The following is a 22,088-nucleotide window of genomic DNA, read 5'->3' on the forward strand; positions in this document are numbered from 1 at the left end:
GACCACACTAGCGCGCAAGGAAGAGTGGGGCGGAAAGACATCTCCCGCGCATGTGTGGAACTGGAGGGACTGATTGCAAGACAAGGGGCCCACCCCCCAGAGCAAGTTTTCTGAAACGTGTGAGTCGTTTTAAGTCCAGTTAAAGCCGAGGTGGGGCGTATCCTGAGACGCATGCGTTCTAGACGAGACAAGTGATCTAGCGGCGTGGTCTTTTCAACGCCCAGCGTACAGACGACGTCTGAGGTGGAAGGGGCGTTTAGGATTCCGAACACGCATGCGTTCTGAGACCCAGGCGTTTCCTTTAGAGGGTGTGGAGTGCAGGGCTCCTTATTGCGCAGGCGCAAGGACTGCCCGGTAGGACGAGCGGTCTATCAAGGGGAGGGAAGATGAGGTTGAAGAGATTAAAAAACCGGGTGCGCCTGCGCGTTGCAGATTAGTTGAAAACGCTCAGGGTTTGTGAGGGGCGGGGTCACGTATGCGCGTCATTGGACGGGTAGGTGGGAGGGAGGGTGGAGATGGGGAGGGTATGTGCGCTTGCGCAGTGCGGGGGTGGAGGGCGGAGGAGATAGATAGCACGCTTGCGCGGCTGTCATAGGGCTGCTTGGTTGGTCAGTGGGGAGTCGGCGCCTGCGTACTAAGACCCGTGTGCAGCAGCGGCGGCGGCGGTAGAGGCGGCGGCGGCGGCGGCAGCGGCAGCGGGCTCGGAGGCAGCGGTTGGGCTCGCGGCGAGCGGACGGGGTCGAGTCAGTGCGTTCGCGCGAGGTGAGAGCGGGCAGGGCGCGCGTGCGCGGTACCTTGGCTTGGGCCCGGGAGAAGATGGAACTGCGCGGGGGTCGGGGAGGGGGCAGAGGGGAGCGGCGGCCGCCGCCGCACCGGTTCGGCCAGAGAACGGCGCGAGGTGAGAAGAGGCGCGGGCGCGCTCCCCGCTTGGCGCGCGGGGTGACGGTTGGGGCTGGCCCGGTGACGTTGGAGCGACGCAGGGCGGGGGACGGGCGAGCCGCAAGGCAGCCACGCGGGAGAGGCCGCCAGGCGGCCACGCCAGGGCGAGGGCCAGGGGCCAGATCGGCCCACCGGGGCAAGGGTACCTGGGCCGTTGAGGACCTGGCGCAGCGCGGCCACGTGAGGTGGGGGAGGGGGCTATTCGGTGAGAGGGCATGATGGGGGGGTTGGCGGTCGGCCGGGGGGAGGGGAGGCGGCGTGGCTCCGGCCTGGCGCAGTCTCTGAGGAGGGGGCGGCCGCGACACCGGAAGTGCCCCCCACGGGAGGCTGCCCTCGGGGTCGCGGGCCGCATGGCCGAGCGTGGACCAGGGCCGCATGGCAGCGCGGGGACCCCTCCCCCCAGGTCCCGGCCACCGGAAGCCCCGAACGGCCACATGGTCGGCAGGAGCCGGCAGCCCCTAGCGCGGGGAGAGCTAGTCCTCGCGGGGGTTCCGAGGGGGCCTGGGATTTTGAGGAGTGGGAGAAGCCCGAGGCTCGGGTCCTGATCACCCCGGAGGGCTTGCTGCAGGCATATGTTAGCGCTTCCCAACCTCAAGGGCCCCAGGAGCTTTCCTGCAAAACCCTCCTGTGAAGTGTGGCGGCCAGCCAGGTGTAAGTGGCACTCCTTAGAGCTGGGAGGCCGGAGAAATGGGGAAACTGAGGGCATTTGGACAGGAGCCCAACTCTTCTGTCGGCCCGGGTGGACAGCGCCTAAAAGCCTCAGGCAGATGAGTTTCCCACCGTGATAGGCGTTCTTCACCTTGTCACTGTCTTCCCGTTGTAACTGGTTTGGGAGTTCCACGGTTTCGAAGTCCTTAACTCTACTAGCCTAGTATGATTTGCTACTACTCACTACTACCAACCTTTTGCTTTCATTTTATTGTCATTCACCACCCCCCATCTCTCCCACTTTCTACTGACTGTACTGGCCCGGCCTGAAAAGCCGACAGGACAGATGCATCCTGGGAAAAGTGGGAGGGCCTTCCAGGAGAGGCTGGGTTCCTGGGTTCTCTTTGGGAACCAAGATCGAGGTGTTTGGCAGGGGGATCATTTCGGAAACAACTTTGCTTTCTCCCCCTTGGCTTGTTGCAAGTGCATGTTGGCGAGGCGGGAATCCCCCAAAGAGGCCTTGTGGTTTCCTGTAGCAGTGACTGGTTTGTGTGTGGATGTGGGGGGGCGGGGGAGGCGGTGTAACAGATGGGTGGGGCCTTGTCCTCCGGTCTCCACCCTCCCCCCCCCCACATTAGCCCTGCCCTTTTGCTGGATCATAACTGCTCACCTAATTATAGCCCTGGCTATATGTGGGGAAGAGGGGTGGTTGGTTTCAGTGGCAAGTAACACCTGAGTCCTCCCCCCTCCCAGGAAGTAGGCCTTTTCTCATCTCTGAGATTTGACATTCCAGCTCCCTAGAGCCTTCCTTTCCCAAGCCACCACTTTAGCTTTGATTTATGGGGGAGAAACCAGCTATTCCACCCTCCCATACACACACCAGTTCTTGAGTATATTTCAGCCCAGTCAGTATTTTAAGTTCAGGAACTTTGACTTTATTTTAGGTGGGTAATGGAATAAAGAGTTGGGAAAATGTTTCTAGAGAGAAATGGGATAGATTGGAGGTCCTGTTAACCTCCATGCTTATTCACTTCAGTTCTCTTCTTGGCTCTAGTTGGAATCGAAGCCTCTTAAAATGGCAGATGATTTGGACTTCGAGACAGGAGATGCAGGGGCCTCAGCCACCTTCCCAATGCAGTGCTCAGCATTACGTAAGAATGGCTTTGTGGTGCTCAAAGGCCGGCCATGTAAGATCGTCGAGATGTCTACTTCGAAGACTGGCAAGCACGGCCACGCCAAGGTTAGAATTTCACCTCCGCATCTTGCCTTTCCCATGCCTCCAGTATGCTGACTTTCCTTTAACTCTGCTTTTACTGTCTGATTCTTTTTGTTTAGCACTCAGCCTTCATACCCATTCAGACAACTACACCTGCTCCCCAGTCTTCAGCCTCTTCTGTGGTTACCCTTCTGTCCCCGCATCATTCTCTGGCGGTCCCTCCGTTTCTCCAGCTTTGTGCCAGTCTCTTCAATTCCTAGGCCTTTATACTCTAGCTATTTAGTTGCTCCTTCCTTATTCTTGGTTTTCATTTTTTCTTTCTTCCCTTGAGCCGTTGTAGGTGGTTGTTTCCATCACATTACCCAGGGTTTCTCCAATTCTACCAGAATGCGGCCTTCCCCTGGAAGGACTCCTGTGTTAACTCTGAGCTTTCAGATCACCTTGCTGCTTCATTCTCCGGTTCTAGCTTTCCCTTTGGAACTCTGATGCAGGATCAAACTGCCCCTACCTGCCCCATCCCACTCTCCTTTGGTTCCTTGAGCCTCCATACTTTCATGGGTTTTAACATTCTTGCTAGCACTTCCCTTATCACCTCAGACTTTTCTTGTCTCTTTAGAATTTCAACCTGATTCGTTCTTGTCGAATTTCTTGTGGTGTTTTTCCTTAATCAGTTTTTCCATCTTTTGACTTGACATTGATCTTGGGTTATTCTCTAGTGTCTGGATCCTTCTCTGTGCTCTTCTGGCTTCCTTATTTTCTAGCTACATAGTTATTTCTGATCTCCCTGCAAGTCCTTTTTTTCTTCAGCTCTTTCACATTTCTTAGTTTCTTAGCCTTTCCCTTCTACCTTCCTTATTTCCCAATTTCTCACCTCCTTCTCCTGGTGTCCGGGAAACACTTCCAAACTTTTACGCAGACTCCTCCCACTCCCCTAGACTCTTAGCATCTTATCTTTTATCAAGGTAACTGTCTTCTCCAAGCCTGCCATGCAGTTTTCTCTTGTGCTGTCAACCCCAATCTCAAGGGTGGTTTTTTAGCCTGTTTTTTTTCTTTAAGAGGCTTTACTATTTCTTAAGTTGACTGGTTCAATTCCAACACTCCAGTCTTTGCCCCAACAATGTAGTCTGACTTCCCTCATCAGGCAAGGTCAATTTGAGCCTTAATTTCCTCCGTTTTAGAGTTTGGTTGGGTTTCTCTTTGTGATGCATACATACAGGTCCATCTGGTTGGTATTGACATCTTTACTGGGAAGAAATATGAAGATATCTGCCCGTCAACTCATAATATGGATGTCCCCAACATCAAAAGGAATGATTTCCAGGTATGTAGATGGTCTGGATGAGGATGGGTTAGCGGTTTATGGTGGAGGGAGGGGTTGGGGGATAGGGACTGATCAGGAGAGCTTGTGCTGGGAGAGAGGAGGGAAATGGCAGGAGAGGGTGTTTGGTATTAGTCTGCTATCAGTCCAGTTTGTCTATCAGAGCCTTTACTGTCATGTCAGCCTCCCTGGGCCTACTACCTTCAGCCTCCTTCCCTATCTGCCCCCAGCTGATTGGCATCCAGGATGGGTACCTATCACTGCTCCAGGACAGCGGGGAGGTACGAGAGGACCTTCGTCTCCCTGAGGGAGACCTTGGCAAGGAGATTGAGCAGAAGTACGACTGTGGAGAAGAGATCCTGGTATGGTGCCTCCCTCCCTGCTTTTGTGCTCAGCTTTGTTCTGTACGTTTCTTCCTGAGCTCAGATATCTCCTGGCTATCCCTCTTGCTCCTCCAGATCACGGTGCTGTCTGCCATGACAGAGGAGGCAGCTGTTGCAATCAAGGCCATGGCAAAATAACTGGCTCCCAGGTGAGTGTGACAAATCCCTCACTGTCCCTTTCACATTTTGTTGTCCTCGGCAGAGCTGCCCTGGTCTTAATTGTTCCAGGTTTACTTTCTGCCCCTAGCCTGGCCCTGTCCTCCCTATTCTTCCTGTTGAAAGCATTATCCTGTCTTACTAATTTCTCTCTTCTACCTAGGGTGGCGGTGGTGGCAGCAGTGATCCTCCGAACCTGCAGAGGCCCCCTCCCCCAGCCTGGCCTGGCTCTGGCCTGGTCCTAGGCTGGACTCCTCCTACACAATTTATTTGACGTTTTATTTTGGTTTTCCCCACCCCCTCAATCTGTCGGGGAGCCCCTGCCCTTCACCTAGCTCCCTTGGCCAGGAGCGAGCGAAGCCGTGGCCTTGGTGAAGCTGCCCTCCTCTTCTCCCCTCACACTACAGCCCTGGTGGGGGAGAAGAGGGTGGGTGCTGCTTGTGGTTTAGTCTTTTTTTTTTTTTTTTTTTTTTTTTTTTAATTCAATCTGGAATCAGAAAGCGGTGGATTCTGGCAAATGGTCCTTGTGCCCTCCCCACTCATCCCTGGTCTGGTCCCCTGTTGCCCATAGCCCTTTACCCTGAGCACCACCCCAACAGACTGGGGACCAGCCCCCTCCCCTGCCTGTGTCTCTCCCCAAACCCCTTTAGATGGGGAGGGAAGAGGAGGAGAGGGGAGGGGACCTGCCCCCTCCTCAGGCATCTGGGAGGGCCCTGCCCCCATGGGCTTTACCCTTCCCTGCGGGCTCTCTCCCCGACACATTTGTTAAAATCAAACCTGAATAAAACTACAAGTTTAATATGAAGCCCCCAACTCAGCTGCTTATTTGAATTAAATGGGCATATTTGGAAGCCACAAAAAGACTGAACTCTGCCACTGAGTTCACTGGAACCCGCTGTCTATCACTTTGACTTGCTGTGGACCTGCCAGCCATCCCCCCACCCTCCAAGCAGCCTTGACCTATTCCAGACAGTTGGGTGGGAGGCAACACAAACAGCAGCAGCCAGGGGCAGTGGCAGGTAGATTTTATTGGCCTGGGACACACGGGGTACCCTCACCCACGATGGGGTGGGGGGGCATGGTGTTGAAGATATAATCTGATGGTCACTTGTGGTAGAATCGCGGGTTCTGGCTGTGTTGGATGAAGGGGAGCCGAGGGCCAGGTTGGCTGGTAGCTGCAAAGCCTGACTGGCGGTGGTGATGAAAAGAGGGCTTTGTCACTGGGCGTACTCTCCCTTCCACTTAATACCCTACTGATAACCACCCCCAAAGAGGAAGGAAAAACCAGATGATGTGGGCCACCTGACCTACCTAATCCTGCTTTTCTGGATCCCTAGTGTAGGGATTGTGACAGGTAAATTTTATTACCATTCTTACCTTTCCTGCTGGCTGCATCTGCACAGGGAGCTGGGGAGAAGCAAGGAGTCCAGGGGCTGGATGCAGAGCCTGGGGGTGCATGGGGCGCAGAGAGGACTGCAGAGAACAGAGTCAGGGCCTGAGGCATACTGAAGCTCCCCTTAACATATCCCAAATCCTGACTTCCCAAGGTGCCATACTCACTGAGTCGGAGAAGCCAGTCTGCTGGTTAGCATGTTCCATCTGCTTTTGCAAGGACAGGGCACCACCAGGCTGGAGGAAACCTAGGTGGGGAAGTGGGGCATGTGAGACGAAAATGAAACGGAGGGGAGGACCCAGAGAGCTAGAGCTCCTGCATGGGATGTTATCACCTGTCTGAGTGGGCTGAAAGTGGCCATGCACGGCATAGGGCTGTGGCTGTGGTTGAGATAGGTACTGCACTGCAGGGAACGCCGAAGGAGCTGAGAAAGGAAAAGACAGAGCCATTATAACCTTTTACTCAATGGCATGCCTCCTTTGACCTTGAGGAAGGCCAAGCCCCATCCCTTCTATTACTCACCTCTGAGCTGCTGACTAGGACTATAAGCTGGCTGTGTGGGTCCATAGTGAGGTGGGGGCTGAGCAGTCCCATAGGCACCACCAGGACTGCCTTGGAATTGTCCATGCTCTGGTGTACCCGCAAAAGCAGCTGCTGAGCCCACGTAGTGCCGGGTCTAAGGAGGGAGAATGAGAACTCACCTATAAACTTGAAAGCTGAAACCCAGTGACTTGTGTATATCTGTATGCCCCATTTCCCCCTAAACTTAAGTGCTTGATATGTTTGTGACTTGAATACTGGTGGCAAGGATGCATGGATGGAAGTAGTAGGGGCTAGGCATCCAATCCTACTCTCACCGTAAGCACTTGGGGTCCAAACATTTGTTTGGCTCTGTCAGCTGCCATGAGGGTGCCTGGGCGATTGTGTCCTCCAGGGCTCCCTAGAAAGGGAGAAGGACTTCATGATGCTGAAATGGGAGGCTGCGACCTCCAAGAAGGCCGGTTCCATCAGGTGGTTTCTTTAGTCCTCACCCTGCATGCTGAGGAGATGAGTTCCTGTGTGAACAGTCAGGCTCTGCTGGTATGCGGCTGATGTCAGGGTGGTCAGGTCACTGGAGTGAAAGGAAGACAGGTCAAAGTCAAGGACAGATGCCTTCTCTTTTGCCATTAAACACTGGTTCTTTTACTACCTGGTCCCAGTTCCACTTGGCCCCCATTTCAGTTTTTAGCATTCTGATCCCACCTCTGTTCCTTTCGCCTCCGTTTTTCTTCCTCATGTAAAACTTTCTTGAGCTGCAGGAAAAGCTGGTGCTTCTCTTCCTGTAGGGCCAAAAGCTTCTCCTCCAACTTCAGAATCTGGGATGGGGTGGGAAGAGAAGATGAAGGCAGGGAGAGTCGAGGGAAGAAATCAAAACCGGGAGAGTTCAAAGGACTGCTTACTTGTTCCTTGGTCTCCTCTAGTGACATTCTCTCTTCCATCTCCTTTTTCTTCCTTCTCTCCTGTTCCTCCTTCATCTTCTGTTCCATCATCTTATCCACCTCTTCTTCCTCTGGAGAATGAGGCAGAATGAAGAAGAGGCAGGGTAGTGAAAACAATTCCAACGTTACAGATTGAAAACCAGCAAAACCCAGTCATCCCAACACGCCTGTGTGCTCTTTGCCTCGAGGGAACAAGCTCCCCATCGCGGCAATAGGGAACAGAGAGGCTTTATCAGGTGCTCTCCAAGGTCCTTCCCATCTCAAGGGTTCTGGAGCGTGGAACAGGACGCTTAAATCCCACCACAACGGGGCTATTCCTTCCCTCCTCTGCGCTCGGCAGCGGGCGCGCTGGTTGGCCGGTGGGTTGAGGCCAGCCTTGAGGTACAGGAGCCATTCTGGGCTGTGTGTCCCCCCGCTATGGCCCCGGCTCACCCTGCCGCTTGCGCTCCCGCTCCATCATAATGTGCCGGTGCAGCGCCCTGGCCATGGCGTTGGAAAGCTTGGGGCGCTCCAGGAGTGCGGGCATGGTGCTGCCGTGGGCGCTCGGGCCGTGGGCGCCCGGCTCTGTCTCTGACTGCCAGACCTCCGACGGGGCCTGCGGGGAGGCGGGCGCTCAGAGGGGGCCGTGCCCGGCCCAGGCGGAAGCCCGTCCTCCCGGCCCGCTCGCCGCCTCGGTCACGTGTCCCAGGAACCCGCCACCCGGCCGGGACCGCAGCCCCCGCGTCACCGCGCGCGCGGGCGGCGCCGGGGTCCCCGGCTCGGTGCTGCCGCTCCCTGCCCCGCCAGCCGGGACGCTGGCCCTCCCTACCCGCCTTCTCTGCGCTTTCTCAGCGGCTCCGGCGCGCCCTGGCCTGTGCGTCACATCCGGCGGCCCGACCGAGTCCTTCCGGAGTCACGGCGGCGGCCGACCTCACAGGTTGGGTGAAAGAAGGCGGAAGCGCGCTGCGACGGGTGCCCGCGGCGCACAAACCCCGTCGCCGGGAACGCGAGCGACGAGCGCTGCAGACTGGCCTTGGCATCCTCAGCTGTAATTTCGCGGGCCCACCTGGTGGCACCCCAGGGGACGCGGGTTCTGGAGAGGGGCGCGCGAGAGAGAGGCCGAGGCGGAGGCTCTGAGACGGTGTTTATTGGCTCCTTAGAAATCAGAGTCAGCAACAACTGTACAGAGGCCCCCATCTTCCGTGCGCCCACCCTTCCCCACTCCCGCCCGGTGGCCCCGGAAAAAGCAGCTTCATGTGGGCACAGGGAGAGACTCCTCTGGGATTCACAGTAACCAGAAACAAAAACGGAAATAAATTAAGTGATGTGGGGTAGGGGAGTAAAAGGGAGTCATGTTCCCCAAATCAGTGCATGAAGAGGGGTACCAGGGCCTGGAGCTGGGCTCCCCCGGCTCCTCCCATCAGACGAAGTGCTGGGCCTCCGGACATGGAGCTGTGCCACTTGCCACCTACATCTGAGAGCCTGCCTACATGCTCCTGCGCGGCTGCCAAGCTCCAGCACCTGCGCATGCCACGAGTCACGGGAATGAGGTGGAGGCAGTCGCCACTCAGAGTCCATGGGCCCGAGGCCCGACTGTGCTTGTAGTAGTGGTGTTTCACCCCTCATTCCACCCGTACCAGCAGGGCATAGAGGAGTGTGGCCCCCTTCTCCTTAGTGACCCACTCAAGTTCGGCTGGACTGAAGTGAGGGTCAGGAGGTTCTCCAAGAGCAGCGGAAGGGGGTCCCGGGGTGTAGGAGCCAGGGCGCACACACACCTGGAATGCCACCTGAGCCTGGTGCGTCCGCTGGGATTTGGGGTCTCGGAATCTGTCAGACAAGAAAAAATAGGGGAGTGAAGCCTCTCACCCCATCAACTCCCCCTTGCAAAGTCTGTTCCAACCACACAAGCCTTGCTGTACCCAGGAAATACTCCCACCTTATGGGAACTTCGCTCTAGCTGTTCTACCTGAAATGCTCTTCCTCCCAGAGCCTGCTAAGCTACACCCTTCACTTCCTTCTTCAAGCCTTTGCTCGAATCTCTCCCACCTTAAGATGCCCACACCAACCGCACTGCTGTCTCCGCCCCACTCTTTCTCTGTTTCCATAGTCCTTACTTATTACCTTTAAAAATACTAAATACTGGCCGGGCGCGGTGGCTCACGCCTGTCCCAGCCCTTTGGGAGGCCGAGGCGGGCAGATCACGAGGTCAGGAGATCGAGACCATCCTGGCCAACATGGCGAAACCCCGTCTCTGCTAAAAATACAAAAATTAGCCGGGCTTGGTGGCGCGTGCCTGTAGTCCCAGCTACTTAGGAGGCTGAGGCAGGAGAATCGCTTGAACCCAGGAGGTGGAGGTTGCAGTGAGCCGAGATCACGCCACTGCACTCCAGCCTGGGTGACAGAGCAGGACTCCGTCTCAAAATAAGTAAATAAATAAATAATACTTATTAGGTATGAACATTATAGAGAGAAAAGGCAGAAGTTCCACAAGAGCAAGGTTCCTTTTTTTGTCCACTAGAAGAGTATATAAGTGGTATTTGTTCAATGAATGAAGAAAGGGCTGAGTTGGAGACTGGCAGCTAGCAAGACGAGATGAGAAAAGGGGAGGGCAAATCATGAAGATCCCAGTGGCTGCGCTGGGGCCCTCTCCATCTGAGCCCCTGGAGACCTCTCCCCACCCCTCCCAGTACTCACTGCACTTTGGAGGCCAGGGTCTCCGCCCCAGCATATTGAAGGGAGGGGGAAAGCAGCACAGGAGGGGGCTGCTCCTCCCGAGGAGGTGCACAGTTCTCGCCAGGCTCCTCGAACCCTACCCCAGGCTCTCCCTTCACAGGACGGCAGCTCAGGATGGAGGCAGTACCTGGGAGGAGAACTGGGTCAGGATAGCCCTTTTTATTCCTCCACAGCCCACCAGGCTCAGCCCACCTTGCAGTACCTGCTCCCAGCTCCCCTCGGTCCAGCACTCTCCGTACAGCTGCAACATTGCTCCCATGATATGCCATGTGCCACTTCTTGGTTAGTGTCCCAGCCTCCAGGTGGGGATTCACTCTAGGAGGTGGACAAGCGGGGCAGGTAGAACGAAGGCCACTGACTCCCCAGTGGAGGAGCTTCACGAGGCTCTTCCTTAGACAGGAAGTTCCTGGTACTTCCTGGCTTTTCCTTGGACAGGAAGTTCTATTACTTCTTCCATGCACCCTCTTGGAATCCCCATTTCTCCAGGGGGAAAACAGTAGGGGAAAGGCATGACCTTGCCCATATGTACCTGAGGTTGAACCTGCACCAGCCAAAGGGCAGTGCGTATTCCCGGGGAGGCTCCCCTCTGCGCCTGTGGGCCTCATCTCCTCGCAGCTTCCGGCAAGACTCACAGTAGCACAGGCTTCGCTTTGGCGGAGGCATGAAATAATCTTCTGCAGGACAGTGAGTAGCAGGCTTGGTGCTGTGGCTCCCACCCTTGATCTCAACCACACTGGCACCCTCCAGCTGCTCTCCAAGGCTCTAGGCCCGGCCCTGGGAATGAAGTCAGTTTTGGGGGACTGTGGGACTCACCAGGAAGCAGCAGGAGTTCTTGGAAGCGAGAGCAAAGGGCATGGTACTCGCAGCTCTTTAGAGGACTAGCGGCAGGTGGTGGACCCCAGCACACACTCTCTTTGATACCTGAGGGAGCAGAGGGGCACAGGTCACAGGAGCTGGGCTAGAAGGGTGGGGGCGGGGGAGTAGGGGCAGGAGCTGGGTCCTTTGGGCTGGCACACCGTCCACCATGTCTGCTTTCTCCATGTCCCCTTGGGTTCCAGCACTTTTCCCACTGGCAGACCCTGGCTCAGGGTTCACGATTGTCACCTGCAGGGGAGAGGGTAGTCAGACAGAGCTTGGTCAGACCCCAGGGCCTGCTGATCCCTCCCTGGAACAGAGACTTTCCCTGTCCTGGACGGCCCAGACTCTCAGGCACCCCTCCTCCCTGCCCCCACTGCCACTAACCTGCTCACACTGCCCATAGAGGTCCACAAGCGCATGGCAGGGCTGGGGCACATCTGGCACAGCTACCCCCTGGTCCACTCCATTAACGTGGAGATGCAGCCCCCCAGAGCTGTCCAGCCGCAGTCCCAGGATGGTGCCTTCAGGGCACGTGTCCAGATTCGGCCCAAACTTCTCACAGATCTGGGAGGAGAGACCGGCTGTCTTCCAGAGGTCAGACTCCACTGCAGCAGCTGTTCCACCCTTTACTCTGCTTCCTGCTGCCAGTGCCTTGGCTTTGCCTCCACACTTGCCCACTGCCGAGGCTCTCCTCCCACTGTAGTTACCTAGAGCCCCTCCCCTTCCCCAAAACTGGCACATTCTCAATGGCAGGGACACCGCAGGAAGCAGCAGGCCTAAGACTGACCAGGCAATGCCACTCACCCTTGCCTGCCCATTAGTGTCCCCCTTTTACACCTGTGGTCCTACTTTCACGGCTAGGGGCCCACTTCTCCCTTCTGGCCAGCCCTTCCCTACTCACAGACCTGGTCCCGTTCCTTCTCTCTAGCTCCTACTCACCTTGAGACCGTTGTGGAAGACCCCACGGCCCCGCAGCAGCCAGGCTGCCCGTTTGAGGGCACAGGCAGAAGCAGGGAAGTTGAGCCTCTCAGGCGCGCAGGTGATGACTCCCAGGACAAGGGAAGATGTCCACTGTCGGTTTAGGAAATCTATCCGCACCTGGGGAAGAAAGAACTACTCCATAATCACAGCCTCCTGGGAAGAACCAGGCTCCCCACCCCAGCCAGGGAGGGAATACTGCACCTCCCAGAATGTGGCCTGGGATGCTGCCTTTTCTTATGCTTGGAAGGACCAGAAAACGCTAATTTAGTTGTTTCTTTCCCTCTTTTTTTTTTTTTTTTTTTTTAAAAAAAAAAAAAAACCATCAGCCGGGCACGGTGACCCACACTGTAATCCCAGCACTTTGGGAGGCTGAGGCGGGTGGATCACCTGAGGTCAGGAGTTTGAGACCAGCCTGACCAACATGGTGAAACTCCGTCTCTACTAAAAATACAAAATTAGCTAGGCATAGTGTCATATGCCTGTAGTCCCAGCTACTTGGGAGGCTGAGGTAGGAGAATCACTTGAAGCCGGGAGGTGGAGGTTGCAGTGAGCCGAGATCGTGCCATTGCACTCCAGCCTGGGCAACAAGAGATAAATTCCATCTCAAAAAAACAAAAACAAAAAAAAATGCTGTTTGAGCCTTGACCTTGCTGTTGCCTCTGTAAGGATTCTTATTCCTAGGACTTCCTTCACCTAGCTAGTTTTCTTTTTTTTTTTTTTTTTAGAGACAAGGTCTTGCTCTGTCTCCCAGGCTAGAGTGCGGTGGCGTGATCTCAGCTCACTGTAACCTCTGCCTCCCAGGTTCCAGCGATCCTCCCACTTCAGCCTCCCGAGTAGCTGGGATTATAGGCTCGTGCCACCATGCCTGGCGAATTTTTGTATTTTTTGTAGAGACACAGTTTCGCTGTATTGCCCAGGCTGGTCGCGAACTCGTGAGCTCAAGCGATCCGCCTGCCTTGGCCTCCAAAAGTTCTGGGATTACAGGTATGAGCCACCACACCCGGGCTCACCTGGCTAACTTTCACGTATCTTTCAGTTTGTAGCAAAAAGGCACCTTCTTCTGGAAAGCCCTCTCTGCTCCCACATACAGGATCAGGCATTTCCCTTGGACTCCTCCAGCCTGTCCCTACTGCTTCCCTCACCAATCACCAGGTAGGGACTTCGTGGTAACTGACTGATGACCCCCATTACAGGCTATGAATAAATGCCTAGGAAGCTCATCCAAGTGGCTTGCTTTCTTTTTCTCCATCCAAAAAGGCCTTTCAGGAGGGTTGGCCATGGGTCACTGTGGAGCGAGAGAAGCTGGGGATAGGGAGAGAGAACCCACCTGGACCAGCAGCTGGGGCACCAGAGGTTGGTTGATGACAACGATGCCCTGATTGTAGCTGGCCACCCGTGTGGCCGTACGGTTCCCATTAGACAAAAGGATATTCTTCCCATGGTTCTCCAGGAACTCGAGGGTGGTGGGTATAATACCCACTTCATTCTGGCCCTGGTGTGGAGGAAGGGACTGAGCTGCATGGGTTGCCAATGCCAGGACCAACCCATCCCACTGGACTTTGCACAGACCCTGAGTGTGAGCCTCCAGCCAACGATCAGAGAACCCAGAAAAGGCCTGGCATCCAACAGCCCAGCAACTGCCCATCCATGTGCACAGCAGACCGTGCTGCAGCCTCTTACTTCCAGGCCATGCTCCTCGCCCTCGTCATCCTCCTCGCCCTCACTGCCGGTGTCTGAACTGGGGGAAGGAGGCTGGGTGCCTTCTGACTCCTCCAGCCTCGTGGAACTGACAATTGACACACTGCGGACTGGCCCGTAGAGATCCAACACAGCCCACACGTTCTGGGAGGCACACAAGACCCAGAAAATCAGAGATCAGCAGAAGACCTCAACCATCCTCCCAGAACCCAAGGAAGCGTTCAGGTCTACCTTGGCAATGCCAGTGGCTGCAGGCCCCATATCCTCTCCATCCACCAGGATGTGCATCGTGTCATCTGCCCCCCGACGAACACCCACACGGCTCCCCACCTAGGACCAAGGTAGGACAAGGACAGACGATGTTCAGCCCACCTCTCCCTGCCACTTCCACTCCCAACCCCTCCCGTCCCTGGAGCCAGCCACTTCACCCCCAGCCTCTCTAGGTTCCGGCCATAGTTCATCCTCTGGAGCTGCCCATCACGCCTCACTTCACAGCTGGATACCATCCAAGTGGTCTTCGTCCGGAGCTCTGGCAGGGAAGGAGGCAGCCCTGGGCCACCACCGCCTGCCCCGGGTCCCATCTCCCCTGGTGCTAGTGTGGTCAGCCCCAGCCGCAGGGAACCTGCCCACTTCTCGTCTAGCTCCTCCACTTTCACCTATAAGACAGAGAAAACATGAGCGGGCCCTGTCGTGATGGGCCTCGCAGCCCCTCTGTCACATTGCTATGGCCTACCTCAAAGACTTCCTCAGCCCTCAGCTCCTTGGTACTGAAGACAAGGCCATGAGCATAGCCAGCGGCACGCACTGCCCTCGTGCCATCCTCCTCTAGAGTGATGTTCTTGCCACAAGTACTGTGGAATCGGTGAGCCACACCAGCCACTGTGAAAATATGGCACCAGAAGAAGGGGTAGGATTGGGGCAGCGAGCTTCAGGCAGAACACAGAGCAAAGCTTTCAGATGAAACGAAATGGGGACACCAACACTGCATCTGCCATCTGCCATTACACCTCAGGGCATCCTGACACCTCTTTATTGTATTTTTTTTTGAGGCAGGGTCTCACTCTGTCACTCAGGCTGGAGTGCAGTGGCACAGCCATGGCTCACTGCAGCCTCGACTTCCTGGGATCCAGCGATCCTCCCACCTCAGCCTCTCAAGTAGCTGGGATCACAGGTGCATGCCACCACATCTGACTACATTTTGTATTTTTGGTACAGACGGGGTTTCGCCGTGTTTCCCAGGCTGGTCTCAAACTCTTGTGCTCGAGCGATCCACCTGCCTTGAACTCCCAAAGTGCTGGGATTACAGGCGTGAGCTACTGCGCCCGGCCCTGATACCTCTTTTCACCACAGCAAGGCCCATTTCCAAACCTGGCATGCTCAGCTTACAGTGTCCTGGCCCCTTGGTGGCAGGGAAGTGTCCAGGCTCTAAGTACCAAGTGTAACCTCCCCCTCACTGGCTGCTTGCCACCGTGGGCTGTCCCTTCCCTGGAGCCGGCAGCTACCCCAGCAAACCGTCTTTGCACAGCCTCTCTAACCTGGAAACCCTACTCCTCAGGTGCACAGCAGGCAAGCAGAGCCCGTCCAGCCCCCGCCCTGCTGCCGCACCTGGGGAGTGCAGTGGGAAGGACTTCTCGGTGGCAGTGTTGCTGGTCGCCAGGCTGTTGTCCATGGGGCCGGTGGCATTGGTGATGGACACTTGGACACACTGGCCATAGAGATCGACTACCGCATACACCTCTGGGGAGGAGAGGGAAGGTCAGAAGCCTGACAGCCAGGTGGTCTGGGCTGAGGGTGGCAGGCTGAAAGCCACATAGTCACCTTTACCCGGAGGCAGGCCTGAGCAGGCAGCGCCTTGGTCTTGGCCATTGATGAAGTAGTGCAGGTCGCCCTTGGCAGTTCGCATCATGCCAATGCGTGCACCTGTGCCCAGCGCATCCAGGTCACACCCGTAATTGTTGCGCATCGTGTTACCGTCTTGCATGATGGCTGTACCACTAGGGGGATGGCAGAAGGGGTGAGTCAGCCTGCCAACTTCAACTTCACATTGGCCCCTGCCCACTCCCTGTCTGTCAGAACCCTCCAATGGCTTGGGCTGGTGTCTTGATCTGGGTGTAAGGCCCAATCCTATCTCCTTTGTCCCTGGGATCCCCTTAGGAAAAAGCAAGAACTACCTAAGATGAAGGAGGACTGAGCCCCTGTGGGCCTGAGCAGGGTTTCCCAGAATCCAAGGGGAGGGGACAGGTAGATCCCCTAGGTCTGTCACTACCCACAGCCACCACAGGCCCAAACCTTGCTTCCCTGATCCCAGCCAGCTCCACCCAGCCCCAAGCTGGTCCCCAAAGCAGGAAGCCCAACCTCAGCATCCATGTGTCATAGTCAATGTCTGTCATGGTATTGGGGAATTCCAGGTCTTCAGGCCGAATAGCAGTCACTCCTGGGAGGAGGCAGGGGTAAGTCAAGGCCGATCCTCTAAGGCACAGACATCCAACAGCCCCCAGCACACACAGACGCCCCTCACCAGCCTCAATGGAGCCTGACCAGCGGTCCACCATCTTCTGAATGACAATTTCAAACAGCTCTCCATCCCGCAGGGCCCTGCCAGGAGACTGGCGATCAGAGAGGCTCTACTTGTGTGGCTGAGGCTGGGCAGGAGGAAGGTGGAGACATGAAAGTTGAGAGACTGACCGGTTGGAGATGACAATGGCATCATTAAACTCGCTGCGACAGTTGTGGCGGAGGGCAGTGCGGCCCCCATTAGTGATGACTGCGTTACTGCCGTGCAGCTGGTGGAAGCGCAGGTCAGAGCCCCCGGCCCCTGAGGACGGAGAGCTTGGAGACACCTGGTTGTTCCCCTCAGGAAGTGGTTCAGGAACTGGAGGCACCTCTGTAAAAGTGGACATCACCTATCAGGTCTCTAGGTGTCTCTCAGACCTCCCAAGGCCACCCTAACCCCCGGCCCCAGCCCAGCCCGGCCCTCACCCACGTCGTCCACAATGGTGGCCTGGGCCGCCTGGCCATAGAGATCGACGACAGCATAGACGCCCGGGGGCACGTTCCAGGCAGCAGGGCCCTGAGTCATCCCATTGACAAAGAAGTGGAGAGTCCCGTCCTCCCGCCGTACCACGCCCACCGTGTCCCCTGCCTTGGAAGAAGGGGGTGCTGGAGTGAGGAGTCAGGCAGAGCTCCTGCCGGGGCTGGTCCTGCATCAGCCCTGCGGTGTCTGTGATGCCCGCTGTGGCCGCCAGGCGGCGCACCCACTTTCCCACCTTGAGGCGGTCCAGGTTGTGCCCGTATTCATCCAGGATGGTCGTCCCATTGTGCATCACCCCATTCCCAGTCATCATCCAGGTCCCTGGGAGGACAAGGAGCAGTAGGGGACATGAGGGGAAATGCGGGGCTCCTTTCCACAGCAGCGCCCACAGGACTCCCGAGCCCACAGTCCACCTTGCCTTTTCTTTGATGACTAGATTTCTTCCCTGAGCAGGACAAGAAAACTCTGCAGCTTCCAAGACAGCCACAGCCCTGCCCATGGGACACTCTCTAGCCACTGAATGAGTGGTCACAAGAATGACACGTGAAAAAGGAGCTGCAGAACAAGTGCCAGGGCTTTGGGGATAGCTTCCCCCCAAAACCCTATCCTGTCCCTGCCCTTCCTGGGAGCTCACCAGAGCGCAAGTTGGTCATGGTGGAGGGCAACTGGAGGTAGGCAGGGTTGTGGGTGGTGACACCAATTTCAATGGAGCCAGCCCATTTGTCCACCATCTTGTCGATGCGCACCTGGAACACCTCTCCATCCCGCAGGGCTCTGCTGCTCAGCACCACGCCGTGATTGAAGTCATCGGTGGCACTGAGGGCACAGCAAGTGGAGAGTCAGATCCCCAACACATGCTCTCAATGTGCAAAGGCTTAGCCCAGCAATGCCTGCCAACACTCACTGCCCCAAGCCAAAGAACACTCACTGCCCCAAGCCAAAGAACTAAAGCTCAACCTCCAGGAAGCTGCCCCCACCAGGCTCCCTCTGCCTTCCACTTCCTTGCCCCACCCCCCTCCCATTAGAATCCCTTCTTCAGGCTTCTCCCCACCCCATGGGCCATACTGGGGCCTCAGGGCAGTGCGTCCCTCGTGGGTGATGGCTGCCTTCTGCCCACAGTTGGGGTGGAAGAGCAGGCGCTCCGGTTCTGCCTGGGCGGCAGGGGCAGCACGGCGGAGAGCACCCTCGGGGGACAGCGCCCGCAGGATGGCGTTGTTCCGGCGGAGACGGTCACTGTGGTTGTTATTGTGGACGATGGTCACCTTCACTGCCATCCCGTACAAGTCCACCACACCATACACCACTGGGGGCGTCAAGGGGGTCGCTACTCCTGTGGCAGGAAGGTACGGGGGTGTGGGAGTGGGCAGGGAGAATGAGGGGAGAAAGTCAAACACAGGGAGACCAAGAACCAAAGAGAAGCAGGAGGATGAGGTACAGCTTCCAGTCCCAGCCCCACCGAAAGCCCTGGCCCAGAGACTCTCTCTGGGCGGCCCTTACCCTGATCGATACCATTAATGAAAAAGTGCAGGGCAGAGTTGGACTTCCTTGTGAGGCCAATGTGGTCACCCTCCTAATCAAAGAAGAAAAACAGTTCAGAGGAGTCCTGAGGCCTGGTCAGCACCCCACTCCACACAGGAACAACTCCAGAAGGTATTCGCCAGAGTCTCAGACCACCCCGGAGGACGGGTCCTGGGTCCTTGTTTTCCAGACATGACAATCTCCACATTTCCTCAATGCTCCACGTAAGTCAGGCACTGAGTTAAACCACCTCACAGACATCAGCTTCTACAAGTCTCAACCTATGGAATAAGTACTACTCGTAGGCTCATTTTAGAGATTGCAGAAGGTGGGGGAGCAATCAAAGAGGATAAGCTTCTTGCCCCGGTTCTCCCCTACAAATGGGAAAACAGTAAGAGGAATTCAACCATCTGACTCCAAAATCTGAGTGCTGAACTCTTGGGCAACTCAGGCTTCTAGGAAGGAACCTTTAGGTAGAAGATACAGGGACTGGCTCTAGGTCACATAGGAGACCCTGCTTGGTGCCCTGGCAGGGACAGAGACTACCTGTGGCTCTGCTGAAAGTGGCCCAAGGATCTGTGCCCCACCCTCACCTGCAACTCATCCAGACTGAATTCGCAGTACTCCCGGCGGGTGCCCTTGCCATTGGTCAGGATCCCACAGCCGCTCATCATGATGGTGCCTGGGTGACGGTGGACACTTGGGTTCGGGTACGGGGCTTCCTTCCCCTCAGCAACACCAGGCTTGCACCCCTGCCCCTGCCCGGGGCTGGTACCTGACTGGAGGTTGGTCATGGTGGCTGGGTACTCCAAACTGTTGGGGTTGTGGGTGGTGACCCCAATCTCAATGGAGCCTGACCACTTATCAACAAGCTTGTCGATACGGATCTGGCATTGAGGGACAGAAAGGAGAAGCAGGGAATGTAAATACAGAAAGGGACCTTCAGCCCTTGGTTCTTCCCCAGGGCCCACCCTCCTAGCACCAAGGGTCGAGCCCCATCTTTAGCTCCCAGGGGTAAGGCACCAACCAGACCACAGGACTTTGCACACCTCAAACATCTCATTGTCCCGAAGTGGGCGATTGGTCATGACAACCCCATTGTTGAATTCATCCAGGGGCCGCCGGCGCTCAGCTGTCTTATTATTGTTGCTGAGTTTGATGAGGGTCCCGCACTTTTCATGAAAGAGCAGGGCATCGTTGGAAGTGAGAATGGGCGAGGTGGCAGCACCGCTAGACCCCAGGCCTTCCCCTGCCGGTGGGGAGCTCAGGTTCACATTCAGGAGCCCTCCATTGTAGGCAGACAGGATGGTGTTGCTCACCACCTCAGACAGCTCCATGCTGGCAAAGTCTACAGCAGCAGGATGGAAGAAGGAAGCTGGGAAGTTGGGATGAGGCTCTACACCCCCAGACCTGGTGTCTCTCTCCCTACCCCTTCTCCTGAGGGCCCTCCCTTGTCCACCTCACTTCCCACTCCCCTTCCCAGGGCCTCCCCAAAGCCCTCACCATTATGCGACTCAAGGCTGTTAGGAAACGTCTCCGGCCGGGCCTGCGCTGGGGACACCATGAAGGCTGGGGACCAGGTGGGATGGGAGGGGAATAAGGGTTCAGTCCCTGCTTCAGGGCCTATAGCCAGGAGACACCCCCATCCTCTAGCTCCTGCTCGCCCATTCAACAGACTTGAGGATCAGGGTGGCCCTGCCCACACCCAGCCTGTCTTGTCACTGTATTCCCCCCATTCCATCCCCACCCCACCACCACTGCCCTAGCTGTGTTCTCACCTTCATCTGCAGAGGTTCCCTGTTCAGCCAAGGCAGAGTCTTCAGTGGGGGCCAAGGGCTCGAGGGGAGGTGTGGGGATGGGAGTAGGGGGGCTGAAGCCTGGCTCAGGGGGTAGCACGGTGATCTGGGTGCACTTGCCATAAAGGTCCACGACTGCCCAGACACGAGGGGGCAGGCCTGTGGCAGCCACACCGCAATCCCGCCCATTCACCCAGAGCCGAAGCTCCCCAGCAACTGTGCGCTCCACGCCCACGCGGTCTCCTTCGCCAAGCTGGTCCAGGTCCTGACCATACTCCTCCAACACAGAGCGTCCATCTCTCAGCACAGAGCAGCCCGACACTACCCACGAGCCCCCCTTCAGCCCCGTGGCACTGCTTGGAAAGTCCAGCACACCGGGGTCCAGCGCTGTCACCCCAATCTCAATGGAGCCACTCCAGGAGTTGACCTGGGATAGGGGTATTGGGCAGAGGCTTAGAATGGGCCACCCCCCATTCCACAGGCCACCATATCTTCCCACCTCTCAGACAGCTAGCTGGCTTTCTGTCTCTTGGAACACTAATCCAGAGATGCAGACAGTGATTTCCTGGACTCTGTCTTGGTAATTATTTGGGCTTTCCTTTAGCAACTCTGCTTTCTACTCAGTGCTTACTACATCACTCCTTTCCAAGCCAAGCACAAATTCCTTGGTTCCAGCTTCCTGCCTCCTCTAACTTTCCTAGTCTCTGGCTCTCCAACCATCCAAATTCACCTACTTCCTATACCCACACCTCTTGCTCTTGTGTATCGCTCATTCCCTTCCCCGGTCTAATTCTCTCCAAAGATCAGGCTCTACCCAGATTCAATCTCCTTCCAAGTTCTTTTTCTGTGAGCCTGGCCTCTTCACTGAATCACACACACCTCCCTCACTCTGGATCTTTCTCCTCACCTATCTTTCTGGCACAGCCTGTGAGTGTGTCCTTAAATAGTTTGTTCTGTTTTTTTTTTGTTGTTGTTTTTTTGAGATGGAGTCTCACTCACTCTGTTGCCCAGGCTGGAGTGCAATGGCATGATCTCAGCTCACTGCAACCTCTGCCTCCCGGGTTCAAGCCATTCTCCTGCCTCAGCCTACAGAGTAGCTGGGATTACAGGGCGCGCCACCATGCCTGGCTAATTTTTGTATTTTTAGTAAAGAGGGGGTTTCACCACGTTCACCAGGCTGGTCTCGAACCCCTGACTCTAGTGATCCGCCCGCCTTGGACTCCCAAAGGGCTGGGATTAAGTTTGTTCGTTCCTTGACATCTTTCTTCACTTGCCATCACATCTCTGACATCTCTCCATCCCCCATGCCCAAGAAATTGTACCAGGAGGTCTGTTCCCAGCCATTCTAGTGGGTTAGCCCTCGTGTCCCTTCCCTGGTTCTGGATCTTGAGAAAATTCAAGCTCTTAATGTCCTCTTCAAACTGAATGTTTCTGCTTCATACTGTCTTCCTGACCGCCCCCTGGTGCTCTATGGTCTTTCTGTACCCTCTCGGTGCCCGGCGATGTGGGCTACCTTGGCTGTCCTACCCCGTCTCCCTCTAGACGCCTCCCACCACCCTCCACATCTCGGTTCCGCGGTACCAGCGCTGCACCTTGCGGTCGATGCGGACGGTGAAGACGCGTCCATCGCGCAAGGGTTCTCGGCTCAACACCAGCCCGTGGTTAAACTCCTGGCCCGGCTGCTGCCGCCGCGCTGTACGCCCACAGGCCGACAGGCTCACCAAGCGCCCAGTGCGCGGGTGCAGTTCCCCGCCGCTGCCCAGACCCCCGTTGGACCCCGGTCCCGAGCCGCTCCCGCTGGGGCCCCCACCCCCGCCCGGCCCCGGTCCAGGGCCTCCCCCAGAGCCCCCACTCCCACCCGACCCCGCCGCCATCTCCTCTGACACCGGGGCAGCGCGACAGCCGCGCTTGGCGGCACCGTGGCAACCGCGGCGGGCAGACACTCTGAGGGATACGACCGGGG

At 56.6% G+C, this 22,088-nt stretch overlaps 3 protein-coding genes across 11 annotated transcripts; 1 reads left to right on the forward strand and 2 right to left on the reverse strand.

Annotated features, from left to right (window-relative positions):
- Positions 1–5,465, forward strand: EIF5A (eukaryotic translation initiation factor 5A). Of its 6 annotated transcripts, none has more exons than XM_032139751.2 (6): positions 1–119; positions 2,642–2,827; positions 4,020–4,124; positions 4,352–4,483; positions 4,580–4,653; positions 4,824–5,465. In XM_032139751.2, the coding sequence occupies exons 1-5, from the start codon at positions 51–53 to the stop codon at positions 4,640–4,642; spliced, it is 555 nt and encodes a 184-aa protein (XP_031995642.1). In that variant the 5' UTR covers positions 1–50; the 3' UTR covers positions 4,643–4,653; positions 4,824–5,465. The 6 variants fall into 6 exon arrangements, with proteins under 6 accessions (XP_031995642.1, XP_031995643.1, XP_031995645.1 ...); XM_032139752.2 differs by lacking the exon at positions 1–119 and adding an exon at positions 610–762; XM_032139754.2 differs by lacking the exon at positions 1–119 and adding an exon at positions 884–898.
- Positions 5,466–5,668: 203 nt separating this feature from the next.
- GPS2 (G protein pathway suppressor 2) lies at positions 5,669–8,427 on the reverse strand. The gene is made up of 11 exons (XM_032139750.2): positions 8,340–8,427; positions 7,964–8,126; positions 7,493–7,602; positions 7,296–7,408; positions 7,085–7,164; positions 6,911–6,993; positions 6,576–6,729; positions 6,388–6,477; positions 6,221–6,300; positions 6,038–6,133; positions 5,669–5,848 (listed from the first exon to the last, which is right to left on the reverse strand). The coding sequence occupies exons 2-11, from the start codon at positions 8,055–8,057 to the stop codon at positions 5,765–5,767; spliced, it is 984 nt and encodes a 327-aa protein (XP_031995641.1). The 5' UTR covers positions 8,058–8,126; positions 8,340–8,427; the 3' UTR covers positions 5,669–5,764.
- A 374-nt stretch (positions 8,428–8,801) lies between these two features.
- Positions 8,802–22,063, reverse strand: NEURL4 (neuralized E3 ubiquitin protein ligase 4). Of its 4 annotated transcripts, none has more exons than XM_032139747.2 (29): positions 21,718–22,063; positions 20,108–20,552; positions 19,833–19,898; positions 19,379–19,677; positions 19,105–19,216; positions 18,923–19,011; positions 18,309–18,381; positions 17,877–18,141; positions 17,446–17,627; positions 17,047–17,132; positions 16,760–16,922; positions 16,466–16,664; positions 16,299–16,375; positions 16,136–16,214; positions 15,605–15,774; positions 15,386–15,517; positions 14,514–14,659; positions 14,209–14,436; positions 14,012–14,110; positions 13,763–13,924; positions 13,410–13,574; positions 12,041–12,199; positions 11,486–11,665; positions 11,260–11,347; positions 11,057–11,164; positions 10,773–10,917; positions 10,446–10,558; positions 10,205–10,370; positions 8,802–9,337 (listed from the first exon to the last, which is right to left on the reverse strand). In XM_032139747.2, exons 1-29 carry the CDS (start codon positions 21,997–21,999, stop codon positions 9,133–9,135), a joined length of 4,683 nt encoding a protein of 1,560 aa, XP_031995638.1. In that variant the 5' UTR covers positions 22,000–22,063; the 3' UTR covers positions 8,802–9,132. The 4 variants fall into 4 exon arrangements, with proteins under 4 accessions (XP_031995638.1, XP_031995637.1, XP_058287045.1 ...); XM_032139746.3 differs by having other exon boundaries at positions 15,599–15,774; positions 21,718–22,062; XM_058431062.1 differs by lacking the exon at positions 19,833–19,898.
- Between the last annotated feature and the right edge of the window lie 25 nt (positions 22,064–22,088).

This window comes from Hylobates moloch, unplaced genomic scaffold (genome assembly GCF_009828535.3).
Source record: "Hylobates moloch isolate HMO894 unplaced genomic scaffold, HMol_V3 SCAFFOLD_19, whole genome shotgun sequence".
Lineage (NCBI taxonomy): Eukaryota > Metazoa > Chordata > Mammalia > Primates > Hylobatidae > Hylobates > Hylobates moloch.

Coding starts and splice junctions, on each gene's coding strand:
- EIF5A (XM_032139751.2), top strand. CDS start 51: ATGTGTGGAACTGGAGGGACTGATTGCAAGACAAGGGGCCCACCCCCC. Junction 120..2,641: donor GAGCAAGTTTTCTGAAACGT/GTGAGTCGTTTT, acceptor TCTTGGCTCTAG/TTGGAATCGAAGCCTCTTAA. Junction 4,484..4,579: donor ACTGTGGAGAAGAGATCCTG/GTATGGTGCCTC, acceptor TTGCTCCTCCAG/ATCACGGTGCTGTCTGCCAT.
- GPS2 (XM_032139750.2), bottom strand. CDS start 8,057: ATGCCCGCACTCCTGGAGCGCCCCAAGCTTTCCAACGCCATGGCCAGG. Junction 6,478..6,575: donor TCCTAGTCAGCAGCTCAGAG/GTGAGTAATAGA, acceptor TTCCTTTCTCAG/CTCCTTCGGCGTTCCCTGCA. Junction 5,849..6,037: donor AGATGCAGCCAGCAGGAAAG/GTAAGAATGGTA, acceptor CACCACCGCCAG/TCAGGCTTTGCAGCTACCAG.
- NEURL4 (XM_032139746.3), bottom strand. CDS start 21,999: ATGGCGGCGGGGTCGGGTGGGAGTGGGGGCTCTGGGGGAGGCCCTGGA. Junction 19,899..20,107: donor GGGAACCTCTGCAGATGAAG/GTGAGAACACAG, acceptor CCTGGTCCCCAG/CCTTCATGGTGTCCCCAGCG. Junction 16,665..16,759: donor CACCATTGTGGACGACGTGG/GTGAGGGCCGGG, acceptor CCACTTTTACAG/AGGTGCCTCCAGTTCCTGAA.